This window comes from Pteropus medius, unplaced genomic scaffold, assembly GCF_902729225.1.
Source record: "Pteropus medius unplaced genomic scaffold, Ma_sr-lr_union100, whole genome shotgun sequence".
Lineage (NCBI taxonomy): Eukaryota > Metazoa > Chordata > Mammalia > Chiroptera > Pteropodidae > Pteropus > Pteropus medius.
This window is the reverse complement of record NW_024343935.1, coordinates 257,404-277,794: the sequence shown is the minus strand read 5'-3', so window position 1 is coordinate 277,794 and position 20,391 is coordinate 257,404. Positions and strand designations below refer to the sequence as shown.

At 39.1% G+C, this 20,391-nt stretch overlaps 1 protein-coding gene and 2 pseudogenes across 1 annotated transcript; 2 read left to right on the top strand and 1 right to left on the bottom strand.

Moving 5' to 3' along the window:
* The first annotated feature begins 2,984 nt into the window (after positions 1 to 2,984).
* On the top strand, positions 2,985 to 3,830 carry LOC120607061 (olfactory receptor 7A17). The gene is made up of 2 exons (XM_039868659.1): positions 2,985 to 3,339; positions 3,625 to 3,830. Exons 1-2 carry the CDS (start codon positions 2,985 to 2,987, stop codon positions 3,828 to 3,830), a joined length of 561 nt encoding a protein of 186 aa, XP_039724593.1.
* A 2,899-nt stretch (positions 3,831 to 6,729) lies between these two features.
* LOC120607066 (rho-related GTP-binding protein RhoG-like) lies at positions 6,730 to 7,292 on the bottom strand (annotated as a pseudogene).
* A 6,626-nt stretch (positions 7,293 to 13,918) lies between these two features.
* LOC120607060 (olfactory receptor 7A17-like) lies at positions 13,919 to 14,855 on the top strand (annotated as a pseudogene).
* The last annotated feature ends 5,536 nt before the right edge of the window (positions 14,856 to 20,391 follow it).

The following is a 20,391-nucleotide window of genomic DNA, read 5'->3' as shown; positions in this document are numbered from 1 at the left end:
CCCAGTTTCACAGTGAATTGCCCATGCTGGCTGACTCTTCTCTCTGTGCCTGGCTCTCTGTGGGCTGTTTATTCTTATTCCTTTTCTCTCATTGGCAGGAACTGGCATTTTAAAACTATTTTTCATTTACTACAGTGGATTCAATATTTTTGTGACTGTGTCCCAAAATAAGACATGCCTTTTACATTATGATCCAGCATGCTAATGCACAAACACACACACGACAGAGAACAATAAATCGGTTATGTTTGTACCTTTACTATAGGTAATATACTCTCATATTTTCTTTTGTGCCTTCTTGATTCTATTCTAATTCTTGCAAACCATAGTCTACACCCTAGTGGGTCCTACTACAGAATACGGAAATCATTCCTCTGGCATGTCCTCCACACCTAGGTCAGTGTTCCTTCTGTCTCTTCTTTCTCTCATCATCAGCAATTTCTGTGAGAGCACATTCTCTCATCCCTCCAAGGAATACTTCTTTATTCAACTACTGTTCCGAACTCAGCTAAGTCAGCGGGGAGAGTGATGATGTGTATAACATGATATGTGCCTCACAGCACTCACTGTGTAGCAGGGAGAAAAGACGTGGAATTTTTTAAATTACACAATGCGAACCACTACACCTAAATTAAGTGCATGAGAAAGTGTTCTTTTCCTGTGATGATGTTGAGAAAGGGATTTGAAGGAGAGGATCCAAGCAATCTGAAAGAGATGGAGTTTGAAAGATGGAGAGGAGATGAAAAAGTCCAGTGGGAGACTCCAAGCAGAGAGAAGCACATATGTAAAGGCTCTGAGTCTTGGCACTGTGGCATCAGGTGAAACTGGGAGTCAAGTTCAACATTTGGGAGTCACTGTGAGTGAAGGCAGAGCGTTGTGAGGGTGAAGCCAATGGAAAGGTCACAGAGATTTGAGCTTCGTATTTGAAGCCATGGAATGTGCTTTTATCTCCATTGGGGAGTCGCAAGAACAGAGTTTCATTCAGAGAGTTTGATGTCAGCTTATAATATACAGAAATTTCCAGGGGTCAACATGATCATCAGGCTAGCAGGCTTCCAGCCTGTGATAGATGGAAGATGACAAGAACTGGAATACAGCTGTGGAACTAGAGATTGAGAGGTGGGGAAGCAATGGAGACACTGGAGAGGTAGAAGATTATAATCAGTCTCATCTCATCACCAGTGATAACCATTCATTTACCAACAGGAAGAGACTGTGCTACACATGTTACATAAATTGCTCAAACTTGTCACTACTCTGAATGGATACCACGGTCTGCACTATTTGTGTGAGGACATTAGCACTTAGAAGGTTCGGGTGTGTCTCCTCCTTCAAAAAACTAAGAGACGGTACATCCCAGAATCAAAATCTGGTTTTCTGATTTCCAGAGTTATGCCCCTAATGTCATTTACAAATGTCTCTTCCCGTTTCAGCTTAAAAAAAAAATACTTTTTATGCACATTATAAACATCTTTTTGTAAGTTGTGAGTTTATTCTCTTTGTACATATCTAGTGGGATATTCAACTTATAAAGTGTCTTGACACCATAAAAATATTGTTTTCTTTCTGATTAAAATAAATTGTTATTTATACTCTATAAGTTATTCTGGGCATCAGAGCTATATAACTGCAGTTAGAACATTGCCAGAGCAAAGGAAGCTTTCTCCTCATCACAATCTCAGGGACCACCCCAGCTTTTAAAAACACAGAATAGAAAATAGTCACATTAAAATGGAGGCCCATTTTTACATGTCCCTTGGAGGCCTATGAACTGGAATTCAGGTGCTATTTCTGTATGTTTTAGGAGAAAGATAATCTGATGTTGACAGCTTGGCCTCTATCTTAGTTTCCAAATTATTGTGGATGGGGGTGAGTAAAGCCTGTTAGTCACATGGCCCCAGGAGGTCATATTTGCATTTGTGTGTGTGTGTGTGTCTGTGTCTGTGTGGTTGTGACTGTGTGTCTGTGTGGTTTGTGGAGCATGAGCAGTTCTCAGGACAGGGGTACTTAGCTCATTACTCCAATATGTGTCCCTTAAAATACAGACCCCAGAATGTTAACCAACAGATGGAAATACAGAAGGGATCACTCCTACTCACAGGATCCCTTGGAAACAAAATGAATAAAGTGGGAGGAACGACATCTGCACTCTCTGCGTCTTAAAGTTTCATCTGTAGCAGACAGACCATCTCATTCCTCCACATTCTGTGACACCATCCCTATCACTCTCCTTCTTGCTCATTTTCCCCACCACAGTGCTTCTTTTTGAGACTATATTACTTGAAACAAGTATCAACCTCAGGATCTTTGCACTGGCTCTTTCTCATGCAGACTGATCACTTCTCCAGAAATCTTTCTGCCTTCCCTGGGTCTTCCTTGAGGTCTCTGTTGTACAGCACCTTGTTTGCAAGTCTTTCTCAATTCGCAGTAAAAATAACACACTCATTCACTTTCATTTATACCTACTTTCTTACTCTTCAACAAATCGGCACAGACTGACATGATACATGATTTTTTATTTGCTTATATTCTTTCTCACTTATTAATTATAAAAAATTTTGTTTCTCAGCACTCTACACTTTTTGACTAGCAAACGGTCAAATCAGCATATATCACTCAAATGAGTGAAAGAATTTCTCATTAAACTTTTAAAAAACATGATTTATTGGGTAAAATGCTAAGTGTAAGACAGAAATTCCTAAATAGAGGTGTCACAGATAATACCTTAAAAAGAATCAGATCTCTACAAAACCATATATGTATACGTGTGTGTATGTGTGTGTGTGTGTATTTGTACAAACTGTAGCATTTCATCATGTTTGTAATGCCCACTTGTAAAAATTAATCATGTTACTTTTTTCATTCCTAGTCATCACCTTCACTTCATGGCGCCAGGGAATCTTACAAGAGTTTCAGAATTTCTTCTTCTAGGACTTTCAGATGAACCAGAACTGCAGCCCCTCATAATTGGCTTCTTTCTCTCCATGTACCTGATCACTGTGCTTGGAAATCTGCTCATCATCCTGGCTGTCAGCTCAGACTTCCACCTCCACACACCCATGTACTTCTTCCTCTGCAACCTGTCCTTGGTGGACATCTGTTTCACCTCTACCACCGTCCCAAAGATGCTGGTGAACATCCTAATAAAAAACAAAGTCATAACCTATGCAGGCTGCATCACCCAATTGTATTTTTTCATAGTCTTTGGTTTGTTGGACAACTTTCTCCTGACTGTGATGGCCTATGACCGCTTTGTGGCCATCTGCCACCCCCTGCACTACACAATCATCATGAACCCCCGGCTCTGTGTGCTGCTGGTTTGTGTATCCTGGATCATGAGTGCTCTGTATTCCTTGATGCAAAGCTTAATGGTGTTGAGACTATCTTTCTGTACATACGTAGAAATCCCCCACTTTATCTGTGAACTCCATGAGATGATCCAACTTGCTTGTTCTGACACCTTTCTTAATAACATGGTGATGTATTTTGGAGTTGGGCTGCTGGGTGGTGGTCCCCTGGCTGGTATCCTTTACTCTTACTCTAAGATTGTTTCCTCCATATGTGGGATCTCATCAGCTCAGGGGAAATATAAAGCATTTTCTACCTGTGCATCTCACCTCTCAGTTGTCTCCTTATTTTATTGCACAAGCCTAGGAGTATACCTCAGCTCTGCTGCTACCCACAGCTCACACTCAAGTGCAATAGCCTCGGTGATGTACACAGTGGTCACACCCATGCTGAACCCCTTCATCTACAGTCTGAGAAACGAAGACATAAAGGGAGCTCTGAAAAGATTCTTTGGTTTGGCAGGAATAAAAATAACAGAATGATCATGAATTCTTCTCAAATATCAGAACATAGGCCAAAAATTAAAAAACAGCAATTTATTATAATTAGCCTTAATTTTGTTTTTCTTGATTGTTGTATCAGTTAGCTAATATTACAGAATAAGCTGTCCTAAATGCTACATTTTACATACTTCATTTATTATCAAATGTGATTATACAGTAGGAATTGTTCTGATTTCGGCTCAGATACTCATGAGTCTACATCAGCGGGAAGTCTCTACACTGTGTGTCCCTGAGCCTCAGCTCCTTATTTCTGATGGCAATATGGAATAAATAATTTTAATGAATGTGGGCAGAATAAATGAATTCTGTGGAAATATTTTTTGAGACCAAGAATTCTTTAATGAGTTAGTATTTTGTTTGTATTTATTACGTTTTAATAAATAAACATACTCATTCACATATTATGTACACACAGAGACTCAGTAATCCCATCTATTATGTTAAAGGAAATTTGAGAGAAAGTTGGAGAGGACAGAAATAAAAATGATGACAGGTCGAATTAACTTAAAATTTTAGAAACATAGAAACTTAGATACAAAGATTTAGTGTAGAATGGTTGTCTTTAATTTTAATAATGAATTGTTTTCCTACCTAAATGTACAAACCTCAGAGTCAGAATCATAATTTCTTTTAAGCAATGCAGAATTCTCTGTATTAGCTAATGAGGCAGAATCTCCAAGTTGACTATATTTCTTCTCCTTGGGGGTAGGGGTGGGGTTGTGGGTAAGGACAAAATGAATAAAGTGAGATGCTTAAATTCAGCTTCCTTCAAAAAACCCCACTGCATAAGTGTCTATATAAATTGCAATTTCTGCTGTAGCAAATCACCACACTCAGGGTTTAAAAGAAACAAATTTATTCACCTACAGTTCTGGGGGTCAAAAGCCTGATATGGGTCTCAACGGACTAAAATCGAGATGTCTGCAAGGCCAGTTATCTTCTGGAGGCTTCAGAAGAGAATTTGTTTCCTCTCCTATTTCAGTTTCTCATGGCCACAAGCATTCTTTGGCTCAAGAATTTTCTCCACATTCAAAACTGGCAGTGTAGCACCTTCCAATCTCCCTCTGATTCTAGCTGTTCTTTCTTCCTGTTCCACATTCTAAGACCACAGTGATTATCCTAGTCTCACCTGCATAATCACAGCCAATCTCCTTAAAGGCAGCTGATTAGCAAACTTATTTCATCTGCTACCTTATTCCTACCTTGCTATAAAAAATAACATATTATATAAGTTTCTAGGAATTACAATTTAGATATGTTTTGGAGGCTCATACTCAGCCTACTATAAACTTTTTTCAGTAGTATATTATATGGTGTCATCATACAAGAAACCTTATGTAAAAGAATCGAACAAGGTATTTTTCAGAAATATGTGATGCCATTCATAAAACTTTATATAAAGTAACTGAACAATGAATGTATAATAGTGTCTGGAATGAGTGAATACACTATTTCTTCAAAATTACATGCAGAAATGACTCTTGGTTCAGGAGACTTAAAACTACCTGCACCTGACTCTAACACAGAACCGCAGCCTGGCTACTCCAGAGTGGTCCTCACTCCAGGACCTACAGCATCAACATCATCTGGCAGATGGTTTGATTCTCAGAATCTCTGGGCCTACAAGGATCTTCCAAATCAGATTCTGCATTTGAACTAGAATCCTGGGTGAGTCACATGCACAGTGAAGTTGGAGAAGATCCAGTCTAAAATAAGTTGTCTCACCTTCTAAGTTGATAATTGGGGCAGAATAATTAGTTATGTTGGGTGTTGTAGGTGTTTAGCAGCCTCTCTAGATGTTGCCAAATAGCCCAGGGGCAACAACACCTTAGGTTGGGAGCCAGTGGTCCAGAGTTGAAAACTGGAAGCATCCCATCCTTCACTCAATTTGTAACTTGGGGCAGACACTAAACTCCTTCAAGCTACATTTCTACATAAAGAAATGGAGTTCATTATAATATTACCTTATGGCTGGACTTATTGATGAATTAAATTGGACAAAGTCTATAAAGTGCTAAACTCAAAACGTGGCATAAAAATATTGAAAAGTATCTCCCATAATTAACAAATATTTTATAATAAGGGTCTGGATGACAGTTCATAGCTTGTGATATAAATACAAAATCCCTACATATCTTAACAAATGTGTCATGAAGCCACAGAGTGTGGTGCCAATGATTACACATCAAAAGAACACAGCTCTCCCCTTGTTGTAGAGAGAATACCAATTCTCTGGAGACCTCAGTCTGAGTCTCAGCACAAATCTGCTTTTATAGATTAATGGGACCTGTTCCTGACAGATTTCTTTCTTTTTTTTTTTTTAACACCACTGGAGACAGGAGAAGTTTTGTTGATGCTGACCAGGGCTAGGAACCCGGATCAGGGGGGGTGTTGTGGGGCTGAGTCAGTGAGAGCAGTGCATAAGGCCTGGGCACATATGGACAAGTTAGGGCACATTCATTTTCTCAGAATTCTCTGGCTTCTTCTTTGGGGAAGGACGAGAGCATCTTGAGGGGGGAGCAATTCAAAGAGCAACAAGGGAGAGGTTGGGGATGGTGGAGGTTCCTAACCTGAGAGAAGGCACCACAATAGGCAGCAACATCTGTGTGGAAAGGTGGGTCAGCTGGTCATTAGGGGATGGTGCATGGCGTTGGCCTGGGTGAGCTCTCAAGAATACCTGGTATTCCAGAGGAGACTGAGGAAAGGACCAAAACCCCTTTCCCTGTGAGCCTCCTTAAAGAGAAATAGGCATTCAGGGAGCCCCCTGGCAAGGGGTGCCAGGATTAGTCCTTAAGGCATAGATGGGAACAGACAAAGCTCCAAAGCACAACTGGAAGGGGTTGGGAGGCTGGTGCAGCATTTAAGCTGAGTGCCAGGGTCACAAGAGGACACAAGACTAGCCACGCTGGACCACTTTGGAGATGAGCATACTCTGATTGCCTCAGAAACCACTTCCCTGACAACATCCTGCTGCAGGGCCCAGCGCTCAAGGTAGCACACAGCATGAATCTGCTTGGCCGGTGCCTGGCCCTACTGCAGTGTGATGCGCACCTGGCCATTCTCCTTAGGCACCATAGGGTGTCAGGCTGGGCCTTCAGGTCCTACTTGGTGCCCATCAGGAGGATGGGCACATCAGGGCAGTGATGGCACATCTCTGGATGCCACTTGTGCCACATATTCTCAAAGAAAGGCAGACTGGCAAAGGAAAAAGAGACAACAAAGACATTGGTCTGAGGGTGGGACAGTGTGTGGAGTCCATTGTACTCCTCCTGGTCTGCTCTGTCCTGCTAGGATCAGATTCACTGTAAGCCCATCAACTGCACACTAGGGGGCTATAGGGAGGGTGTATTCCTTGGGGAAGGCGTCAGTTGTATAGCAGAGGAGCAGGCAATTCTTTCCCACAGCCCCATCGCCCACCACCACACACGTGATGCTCTGCATTGTGGGTGCAGCTGCTGCAGTGGAGACAATGCCTCCTCCCCATTCTGGGCCCCTAGGATGCAGTGACCTGGAGCCCTCCCTGTCATGCAGGAGCTAGGAGGCTTGAGAAGAACCTGATAGATTTCTTAGTCTCAGACTTCAGAGAAAATATGAAATCAAGGTTGGGATAAGGTGGTAGGACGTTAGACCTCTTCGACATTGAGAACACAAAATCATAAAAATTAAGTTCATTTGACTTCTAACCTGGTCTTTTGGGTCATAGAATCATAGAATTAGGAAAAAATTCCTTTCTGTTTATTCCAGAGGCCCAGAGGGAAACCATGTACTTAGAGGTTGGAATAACAGGAGGGAGATGTCCCTGATGAGCAGATAGAGAACGGTAATACCTCCTCTGTGCAGTTCCACAGCTTGTACAGCAATGGTGGGCAGGACACGGTTGTTTCTTTTGACTCTTAAGCTGGCTCAGAATTCATGTTTCAGTCCTTCTTGCTGTCTTCTCTGGGGACAGAGCTTCAATCTTCATCAACAACCATCCATGTAGGAATTTAGACTTCCACATGGAGCCCTCCCTCTAAGAGCCCCCATCCAGGTGAGTCTGAGAGCCCAAGAGGTACTTCAGGAAAAGGTCTGAGAGGACAGAATCTGAGAACTCTTACCTGTGTCACTGTGATGTTAATCAGCCCGGCCCAGAGACAGAAGATCATTTTGTTTGTACCCTTGGTTAAGCTACTAATTTATAATTAATCTATTTATGCTAATATGTTAATAATCATGTACCTATTTGAATCTGCAGTACAGAGACCATAGTTGACAATTAAGTGATAGGCATGCGAGTCCAGTTGGGTGATCCTGTAGAATGAGTGAGACGCATCAAATGGTTTCAGTAAAGTGGAAACACATCTGAAGAGTTTTGTTGGTTAGGAAGCAGAAAATAGAGTGTTAGATGTGGAGGATAATGTGGTTAAGTGAGAATGTTTGCATTAAATTTCTAAGATGGGCTGTATTTGAGCATGTCTCGTATGCATTGAAAAGATCCAGACCAGTGGAATTTGAAACTACCTTGCCGCAGCTGTTCAGGAGACATACTGTTCATTGCAGTATCTTATCTCATGCTGTTTATTCACATGGAAAATAATTATTTAACAAGTCTGAAGAGGAATATTAAATAGTTTTACTTTGCATTATTTCATTACTGGTGAGGCTGCATATGTTTTGGGTTCATTACTCATTTACTTTCTCTACTGCAACAGTTAATAAGATGCTTCAGTTCTGAATCTTTGGTGTGTGGTTACCCTTACGAATATGAAAAGGATAGTTATATATATACAGTTGTCCATTTCTCCTGTGCATGCCTTATCTCCATTCCCCTTTGCTAATGTGGATCTTTGAATCCTCCCCTTTTCAGTCATTATTGTCTCAATTTCTCCCTACGTATGCTGAATGTTCATTACTACCTTGCTATAGAAAATCTCTTCTTATTTTTTAAGCTTATAATGCTCTATTCTTAGTAAGGGCTGCACTTCTCTGCTTCTATTAGCCTGCCAGTCACCTAACTCCTATTATGATGTTTTAGTGGAGAATTCCCTCAATTTTTGTATGTCTAGAAAGGTCTTAATTTCTCCTTCATATCTAAATGAGAACTTAGCTGGTTACATTATCCTTGGCTGGTAGTTCCTTTCATTTAATAGTTTGAACATTCTATTTCACTCCTTTCTGGCTTATAAGGTTTGTGCTGAGAAGTCTGAGGATAATCTAATGGGTTTTCCTGTATAGGTTACTGTCTTCTTTCCCTGGCTGCCCTGAGACTTCTGTCTTTGTCATTGACTTTTGATAATTTTAATCCAGGTCTTGGTGAAGGCCTTTTTGGGTTGAGATAATTGAGTGTTCTGTTGACTTCTTGAATTCCAAGCTCCAGCTCATTGCTTACATTTGGGAAATTGTCATTAACTATTTGTCTGAAAATGCTTTCTAGTCCCTACTCCTTTTCCTCGCCTCGGATAATGCCCATTATTCTTATGTTTCCACTCCTGATGGTACCAGCTAGTTCTTGAACTTCTCTTTCATTATTTTTCATTCTTTGGTTTGTCTCTTCTTCCTTCTGATTTATTTCTAGATTTCTGTCTTCAATATCACCGACTCTTTCCTCCACTTGGACAACTCTATTTCCCAAGATTTTTATTTCATTTTTCAACTCTAACAGTGTGTTCTTCATCATCAGAAGTTCTACTTGGTTCTATCTGAGAGTTCCAATCACCTTGCTAATGAACTCATCTTGCTCATCTAGTTTTTTTATTTTTTTCAATTCCTGAAATTGCTGATATTACTCATTTTGGATCTCATTGAGTTTTTTCAGAAGTACCATCCTGAATTCTCTGTCATTTAAGTCGCATATTTCTATGTCTGTAAGCTCATTTTCTGGAGATTTTTCTCTTCTTTCTGAAATGCCTTGTCACCTTGGTTGTTCATGGTGTTTAATGGACTATTTCTCCACCTGGGCATTAATGGAAATGTATTCTGTTATTTTTCCAAAAAGAAGATTATTATGTAAAGTTCTCCTTTAGCCAGTTACCAAGGAGGCATTTTTGTTTTGGTATCCAGTAGGTGGCATTTAAGCTATTTGGATCCCTGCTTTTATATAAAGCCTTAATAATGCCTCATTTTTTTCTTATAAATGTTTAATCATGCTCGCTATCCTCAGTTTCAGTTCCTGTCAGTCTTAACGATAGTTTCGGAGTTTTTGCTCAGATTCCCTGGGGCTCTGTGGTTTCAATCTCAGAGGTTATGGGGGGAGGGGTCCTTTGGGTTTGGGATTTGGCGCTGTGGCTCAGCCTAGGTTTGCAACCACGGCTGCTAAAAACCAACTGTTCTTTCTCTGCTGTCCTTGCTTCTCTGTCACCCTGCTTCTCTGCTTTCTGCCCTGATACCTGGGCACTGCCGCCGGCTCTCACAAACAGGGCTGTTCAGGGAAGTCACTGCACCTTCTCCATCCCCTCCTACTGCAGGGAGCTCCAGCTGCTGGAGGCAGCTTCTTTGTTTCTCCCAGTCCACCAGCCAACACCCAAGTTTCTGACCTGTGGTAGCTCTTATACGCAGATCCCACGCTCAGACATGCTTGTGTGCAGTTTGGATGTTTTTTGTTGTGTTTTAGATGTTTAGCTTATTGTTGTTTCAAGGGGAGAGATCTGGGGATGCCTCTCACTCTGCAGTGTTTCTGATATAACCTTCAGTCTAGAGTTTTGAGAGAATTTTAACTCAGGGTTGGAATAAGGTGCTGAGAGATGACACGTCAGGCGGGTAGGAGAGTCATGGAGAAGGAGTAATGAAAACAGGATTCACTTGACTTCTAACCTTCTAACCGTTGTGAACAGAGAATCAGCAGGAAATATTTACATTCAGTCCAGACCAGTGTCCCCCAGCGGAATCGGGGCTCAGAGGTGTGAGTAACAATGTAAACAATGTCTAACAAGCAGATAAAAGGAGATAAAAAAGTCTTCTCTGCTGTATACGTAACCCTGGTCTTACAAGACATATTTGTATTTTGGATTCCTAAGTCTGGTTGGGTACCAATGCTTCACTCCTTCCTCCTGTCCTATCTGGGGAAAGATCTTCAGTCCCTAGCATCTGCCATCCAGAAAAGAATTCAGACTTACTCACGGAGTCCTCCCTCTCAGAGACCTCATCTAGGTGAGTCAGAGAGCCCACCTGGTACTGCAGCAAAGGGTCGGAGAGGAAGGAACCTGAAACCTTCTACCTGAGGGCCCCTGAGAGCCTAACCAGCCTCACCCAGAGCCCAGAGATGGCTATGTTTGTTTACTGGGTTGACTAATTAATTTATTTAATGTGTCAAACTGGAGTTTTTTTCACCAACTTTGCTGTTTGACATTGAATTCCTTTATATATGTGGAGATGAATTTGGGGTAAAGTATGACAATTTTTAAAGTGCATGTGCTCAATTCTATCAGTCTGTCATATTGTGTTTCTCCCATTACTTTTAAAAGTAAAAAGTTCTAGATCATCTCCTATCTTGTGAATGGCATTCCTTTGCATTCAGTTACTGTTCACCTCTATTCTTTTCCTAAGCATATTGAAATCCATTATACAGGTAGAAAGTTCTACAGATACTACTTATTGAATTTTATATCCTTTCTTTTAGAAGTTAGTCCTTGATTTCTATTCTATTTCACTTACACAATTACTTGAATCCACTACGATCAACCTGGTTTTATTTTTCCTGACCTTCATTTTCTTCTATGACTTTTCTATTCTTTACTATTTTTTTCTATATACATTCACATATTTATGGAACCACATAAGTGAGCAAAATAAGTGAGGCCTCCCTTCGTTTGGCTCTCACATTATAATGGAGAAGGCCCAGTACAATGAAATGAGTGTGGTATGATGTCATGTCCTCAGGGATAAATGTGCAAAGCAAGGGGATCAATAGTTGTGGCATAAACCAGATTTTATAGAGTATGTCTGCAGAGACAAGGAGCAGAACCAGGACTAGTGTACCCATTGGATGTAAAATAAAAGAGGTAAAAACTCAAAGCCCAAGAATAGTAAACAAAATAATTCCACAAAGAAAAGTGAGAGAAGGGCCAGCCACATCCACCATTGGGCCTTGTAAAAATAAAAATAAAAAAAAAAATTTTAAGAAAAAAGTGATCAAATAACCATGAAATGGGTACAGGAATAACAATTACATCAGAGCCAAAGTGGACAGTGATGAGGTCACTGAGGCAGTAAAGGTCCAGTCAGTGTGAGGTCCCTTGAGTCGGAGGGAACTGCAGCACCCACACCGGCTGCCTCTTCTCTCTGCACCTGGCTCTGTGTGGGCTCTTCATTCTTGTTGCTTTTTTCCTCCTTGGCAGGAACTGGCATTCTTTTAAACTGTTTTTCCTTTACTGCATTGGATTCCAAATTTGTTGACCATGTCCCAGAGTATACATGACTTTTCCATTGTCATTAAGCCTGTGTGCACATGTAAACACACAAACACACACGTATGTGTACACACACAATGAAACAAAGAGGGTCATCACCTATGATACATATACTAACAGAAATGACTTAGGCTAAACTTTTGTATATATATTGACCAACTCTGTGGATGACATTAAATGGATGGATACCACTGCCCCATTATTTGTGTGAGAATATTTAGAATGAATTGGCTGTCTCTCCAAATTCGAACATCTCCTGTTTGGTAGATCCAAGATTCAAAACTCAGTCACTTATTCCCAAATTTCGCATTTACTATTATTCATAAAAGTCTTTCACCATTTCATCTTTTAAAATTTCCACTATTTTTTGTACATTGTGGCTGGCTTTCCTTTAGTAATTTGTGGGTTTGCTCTCTGTGCTCACATTTTTAATTGATATTCATTCATTAAGGTGTCTTGACATTTTAAGAAATCACTCCTTTCTCTTTTGAACACATTAATATTTACTATTTTTTTAGTCATTCTGGGCTTCACGGTGATGTAACTAGGTTTGGAATGCTGCCAGAACCAAGGACTCTTTCTCCTCATCACAAATTCTCAGGAACTCCACCACCGAAGACATTAGATATTTTTCCCCCTCATGTCCAATTCTTCCTACTATCTCTGTTTTTTTAATTGAGTTCTTTAAACTTCATTAAATACAGGACAGGAAACTAATCATATGATCTGGCACATAATTAATTTAGAACTATCTGATCCTTATGAAAAATCAGAAAAACCATATGAGTTTCAACTGAAATCCAATTACCTAGTTTCCAAAAAATTACAAACAGAAGCTAAATGAAAACAGTAAATAAATACAGGACAGAAAATGATCAGATTAAAATGGTGTGGAAAGTTTACCTGTCCATTGGAGGCCTACCACTTGAATTTGGATACTGATTTTATATTTTTTAAGGGAAAAGCAATCTGATGTTCACAGCTTGCCTTGTCTCATTTTATTCCTAGTTCTTATAGCTGGAGGTGAAAATAACATGTCCCCAGGAGGTCATAGTGTGCCCATCTGTGAGTGCACATGTGCATCTGCATGTGTGGGGGGGAGGGGGTAGGATGAGCAGTTCTCAAAATGGAGGTGTCTGAGATCATATACTCCAGTATGTGACCCTTGAAAAAGAGAGATAAGAATTGTTAACCAACAATAAGATGGGGATCCCTTTCTGTTCACAAGATTCCATGGAAATAAAATTAATAAACTGCAAGAAACAACTTACAGATGAAAGACTCCCTGTGTCTTGAAGTATCAAGAGTAGCAGTTCCCCCACGTCCTCTGACAGCATCTGTCATCACTCTGCCTCTTGTTCATTCCCCTGGACTCACTGGCTGTTGTTGAGACTTGAATATCTGAAACAAGTTCATCTTCAGCACCTCTACACTGGCTCTTTCTCCTGCAGAACACGAATTTCCCCAAATAAACTTGTGCTTTTTCTTCCTTGGGGTCACTGCTCAAATGTCATCGTGTTTTCAGATCTTCCTAAACCCAGTAAAAATAACAATCCATTCACTCAATTTTATATATGCTGTTTTTCCCTACATAGTATTGCAATTGTAGCATTTCTACCATGTTCCCAATGCCCATTTATGTAAAAATTAATCTTTTAAATTCATAGTTGTGACAACCACCACATGCTACCAGGAAACGATACACGACTTTCAGAATTCTTCCTTCTGGAACTTTCAGAAGAACTAGAACTGCAACCCCTCATATTTGGCTTCTTTCTCTCCATATACCTGATCACTGTGCTTGGAAACCTGCTCATCATCCTGGTTCTCAGCTCAGATTCCCACCTCCACACGCCCATGTACTTCTTCCTCTCCAACCTGTCCTTGGTGGACATCTGTTTCATCTCTAGCACCATCCCAAAGATGTTGGTGAACATGCAGACTCAGAGCAAAGTTATCACCTAGAAAGGCTGCATCATGCAGATGTATTTTTCCACTCTCTTTGGTTTGTTGGACGACTTACTCCTGACTCTGATGGCCTATAACCATTTCGTGGCCATCTGTCACCCCCTGCACTACACAGTCATCATGAACCCCTGACTCTGTGGGTTGCTGGTTCTGGTATCCTGGATCATGAGTGCCTTAATTTCATTGTTACAAAGCTTATTGGTATTGACGCTGTCCTTCTGCACAGACTTAGAAATTCCCCACTATTTCTGTGACATTAATCAGGTGATCAAACTTGCCTGTTCTGACACCTTTCTTAATGACACAGTAATGTATTTTGGAGCTGGGCTGCTGGGTGGTGGTCCTTTGGCTGGGATCCTTTTACTCTAGGATCGTTTCCTCCATACTCAGAATCCCATCAGCTCAGGGGAACTATAATGCATTTTCTACCTGTGCGTCTCACCGCTCAGTTGTCTCCTTATTTTATTTTACAGTCCTAAGAGTGTACATGAGCTCTGCTATTACCCACAGTTCATACTTAAGTGCAGTAGCTTCAATGATGTACACTGTGGTCAAACCCATGCTGAAGCCCTTCATCTACAATCTGAGGAATAGAGACATAAAAAGGGCTCTGAAAAGACTTTTTGGGATGGCAGGAATTAAAAGGCATTAATCATGAATGCTGTCTTTGAAAATCAGAACACATGCCAAAAAATAAAAACAGCAGATTATTATAATTTTCCTCAGTTTTGTTTGCCTTAATTTTTATCAGTTAGCTAATGCTGTATAACAAAGTGTTCTAAATGCTGTGATTTTTATCAGTTGGATTGTATCCTAGAAATTGTTCTGATCTCTGCTCAGCTACTCATGATCTGCATCAGCTGGGAGTCTCTACAGTGTGTGTCTTGAGTTCATTCATGATGTCATATGAGACTATATAGTGCATCCCTCTTGAACCAAATTTTGACAGTTCATTTATATATGTAGTTTAATCTTCTGGTTTGCAAAAATGAGTTTACCAAATGTAATTTGCCTCATATTAATGTCACTGTTTTCATATCCATATAAGACACATTTTTTACTCAGTGATATTTCTCCCTCCCCCAATCAAATTGTGACTCAGCTACCTGTGCTATGCATCCTACTTTAAGCCATGTTATTAGAATTTTTCTGCTGCATATGTTTTCTTTTTTAATTTTTTTCTTTTTAAATATATTGCTCTGACCTTCGTTAATAAAATTATATATGTATCAAGAGTGCAATTCGATAACACATAATATGTAATATTGCATTGTGTGCTCACCACCCAAAATTAAATTTCCTTCTATCACCAAATATTTGACCCCTTTCCTGCACATATTTAAAATTTTTAATTAACTGAATTGAGAGTATATATTGCATGGGTCCATTATACATAATTCAGGAAATTGTATGATAGCTTTAAGTACATTGTTATATAATTGTGAAAAATTGATTGTCCCTGAGCATCGGTTCCTTATTTCTGATGGGAATGTGGGGTAATAATAATTCTGATGAATGTGCTACAGAAGAAATAAATTTTTTAGAAATAATTTTTTGAGATGAAGAACTCTTTCATGAGTACATACATTGTTTGTGTATATGTGTATTTATATACTGGTTTTTTTAATAAATAAACACACTCACACATATGTACACACAGAGACTTAGTAATCCCATCTATTATTTTAAAAGGAAATTAGAGAGAAATTTGGAGAGGATAGGAATGAAAATGATGATAGGTTGAATTAACATAAATTTTTTTAATATAGAAATTAGAGACAAAGACTTAAAGCAGAATTACCATCTTGAATTTTAATAATGAATTGTTTTCCTATCTGAATGTCCAAAGACCTCAAAGTCAGAATCACATTTACATTTCTGCAATGGGAAATTCTCTGTACCAGCTAATGGGGCAAACTCTCTAAAATAACCTTAGATTTTTTTCTTCTACAAGGGGGTGTGGATGGAGGTTTACACAAAATGTCCTTACCCAGAGGAACCAAAATGAACAGATTGAGATGCTTAACGTCAGTTTCCTACAAAAACAATTATTGGATAAATGTCTGTGTAACATTGCTATTGCTGCTATAACAAATTACCACTGTAGGGATTTAAAAGAAAGAAACTGATTCGTCTATAGTCCTGAAAGTCAGAAGCCTGAAGTGAGTCTCATTGAACTAAAATCATAATGTCTGCAGTGCCGGTTCCTTCTGGAGGCTTCAGAAGAGAATCTCTTTCCTCTCCTATTCCAGTTTCTCGTGGCCACAAGCATTCTTTGGTTCACGAATTTTTCCACCTCGGGTCCTCATTGAACCCGAGGTTGGTCTTAGGGAGCCTGACTACACCAGGGGAGTGACTGCCCAAGGTCATGGAGCTAACAAGTGGTGGGGCTTGGATCCACGTCCAGGTCATTAAGAATAGTTATGAAAGTGGGGGAAGGAGTGGAGGGAGATGTGGCTGACACTTAAGGGGTGTGGTGACATTTCATGAAGGTAGAGAATACATAAATAAATGAATATATCTACCAAATATTTACTGAGCAAATGTGATGTACCACTTGCTGGTCCAGGAACTGATTAGGGTCACTATGACATATTAGAGTGGGAAGACAGCCTGTAAACCAAAGACAAAGAGATACACACTACATGATTTCAGGTATGTAACATGCCGAAGAAAAGAACACCACACAGGAAGCCATTGCTCTGTGCCAGGCACAGTTCCGAGGCATTAACTGTTTCCATCATCATATAAACCCTGTATAACACATACTTTTCCTACCAGTTTGAAGCACAGAGAGGCTCAGTTTTTGGCCGGGATCACACAGGTAGTAAGCAACAGAGCTGGGATTTGAACCTAGGCAGCCTGGGCCCAGGGTCCATGCTCCTGATCACTATACTCAGTGACTTTCAAGGAAGTGATCACACAGGCCTGATGCAAATGCTTCTGGCTCAAAAGACACTGGATGATGATGCACATGTAGAGACAGAGCAGTCGCAGAGGAGCAGATTTGAGGAATGAGTGCGGGTATCATCTCAGACACACAAATTGGTGGCACTGGGATGATGGTGGATGATGGTGGATTCCACAAGTGTGAACTTCAGAGACCACACCATTTAACACTTCTAGCCACACATCTTTCTATACAAGGGTGCACATCCTTCTTATACAACTCGTGGTCAGAACAATCCTATTTTGTAGAAAATTTGGAGGGAATAGAATAAAATCAATAGCTAAATAGTTAAAATGTTTATGATAGCTCTATTCCTATTTACATTTCCACCAACAGTGTATAAGTGCTTCCTCTTCCACACATCCTCACCAGTAAATATTATCTTTGGTCATTTTGATAATAGAATTCCTAATAGATAGAATTCCTGGTAGACACAAACACACTAAATTTATAGTCTCATACATTTCCACAAGTATATCTATACATATATTAAAAAACTAAAGATGATACACTAATTTTGTGGAAAAAAATTAAACTTCCAATTGTTTTTTGAAAGAATGTGATCAATTGTATGCAAACACTCCGATCCCACCATATAGAAACAAAGAGCTCTCACAGGCAATCACGAAAGTGATCAAGAAAGTAAATGACTAACCAATACACATGTATAGACAGCCTCACAAGTAACAAAATATTTGCAAAGTAAAGCTCATTAGCATTCCCCTTGTCATATAGTAAATAAACTTTTAATGTGAAACCCAGGGTGAGGGAAGATACTGTGAGATGCTTGTCTCATGAAATATGGTGGCAAGGATATAATTGCAAGCATGCCTCGGTCTGGAAATTTCTCATTGACATGAAAACAGTCAGATATGACACATCTGAAAACTAAAAAAAAAAAATATCGTCACTTCACTTTCTGTCCCTCCACAGCTAACACCCAATTTCTCTACACTTGTTAATTAATATGATCTTGGACAACTTTTACTGGAAGCACTTTGTGCCTCTCATTCCTCCCTCTAATTGAACTTCCATTGTTATCATTTAATTGGCAACCCCGACCTTTGCACTACTGAAATCAATGTTCACTTCTCTTGTCGGCATCATAAACACACTGATTTATAAATCAAGCCGGCAAACAACCACAGTGAGATTGCTGGATCATGTTGTAGCTCTATTTCCATTGACATTTCTACCAACGGTGTACAAGTGTTCCCTTTACTCCACGTCCTCACCGGCATTTGTTAGTTTGTCATTCTGATAATAGAATTCCTAATAAATAGAATTCCTGATAGGCTGGACCACAAAAAATTTATATAGATATGTAGATTTATATATGTCTATGTATATTATAAATTTATGTATATATTTATTTATACATCTCCACAAATATATCTATACAAACATAAAAAAACTAAATGGCAAAGAGTCATTTGGTAAAAAAATAAATAAACCAACAAACCTCCAATTCATTTTTGAAAGGATGTGATCAGAGACAGGAATGTAAACACTCCAACTCCACCATACAAAAGCAAAGGGCTCCAACAGACAATTTCTCATTAGGAAAGTAAATTGCTAATACATACATGTATATATAACTCACAGGTGATAAAATAATTGCAAAGTAAAGCTGATCAGTGTTTCCCTTTTCACATATTAAATAAATTTTTTACATAATTTATTCTTTGAATTTTCTAATAAAAATAGTACTGCAATTTAATTTTACAACCATACCCTCTTGTATTTTTTTTCATAATACTGTTTGAAGATTTTATTTCATAATACTAATTCTAATGGCTCATACTATATCTATTTTTTTCTCTTTTCTTTTTTAAATAATATTTATTTTTCAATTGTAGTTGACATACAATGTTATATTATTTTTATTGTACGACTTAGTGATTAGACATTTATATAACTTAGGAAGTGCTCACCCCAATAAGTCTAGTACCCATCTGACACCACACATAGTTATTACAATATTATTGACTATATTCCTTAGGCTGTACTTTCTATCCAAGTGATTGTTTTTATAACTGGAAATTTGAACATCTTAAAACTTTCCCCTTTTTCACACCCCAACCCCAACCTCTCTTCCATCTGGCAAACGTCAAAATGTTCTCTGTAACTATATGTTTCCGTTTTGTATTTTCATTTATTTTGTTCTTTAGATTCCACATAAGTGAAATCATAAGGCATTTGTCTTTCTTTGTCTGACTTATTCCAGTCAGCACGACACCCTCGACATCCACACATGTTTTTGCTGATGAGAAGATTTCATTCTTTTTATAACTAAGTAATGTTCCGCTTTATATATGTATCACCTCTTCTTTATCCATTCATCTATTGATGGACCGCCAGGTTGCCTCTATATTTTGGCTATTGGAAATAATGCTGCAATGAACATATGGATTCACATATCACCTCGAAGTAGCGTTTTGAATTTATTTGGAATAATACCCAGAAGTGGGGATTACTGGGTCCTTCTTTGCCTCTTGTTTAAAAGTCTATTTTGTCTGATGTAAGTATTGTTATCCCACTTTGTTTTTCATTTTTACTTTCACTTAATATTTTTCCCATCGCTTTATTTTCAGTCAGTGGGTGTCTTTTGATCTGAGTGGGTCTCTTGTATGACTACATATGTATGAATCTTGTTTTCTTTTCCATTCAGCCACCTCACATCTAGTTTTTTTAAAAATTAATTACATTAGGGTAACATTGGTTAATACAATTATATAATTTTCAGGTGTACATTATAATTTAACATCTGTATATTCTATTGTGTTTAACACTCAAAGTCCAGTTTCCTTTAGCTGTTATATATTTGATCCCTTTTGCCCACTTCACCCTCCCCTTACCCTCTATATTTGATCCCCTCACCCCATCTACATCTCTCCTCCTCTCCCACCCCCTACTCTGGTAACCATCGGCCTGTAGTCTATGTCCATAGTATCTGTTTGTTTGTCTTGTTCCTTTGTTGCTTTTAGGTTTATATCCCACATATAAGTGATATCATGTGATTTTCAACTTTTTCAGTCTGCTTTATTTTGCTTAGCATGATTATCTCAAGTTCCAGCCATGTTGTCGCAAATGGCAGTATTTCATCTCTTCTGATGGCTGAGTAATATTCCATTGTATATATGTTCCACAGCTTCTTTAGCCAATTATCTATTGTAGGACATTATGGTTACTTCCATGTCCTGGCCACTGTGAATAATGCTGCTATGAACATTGGTGT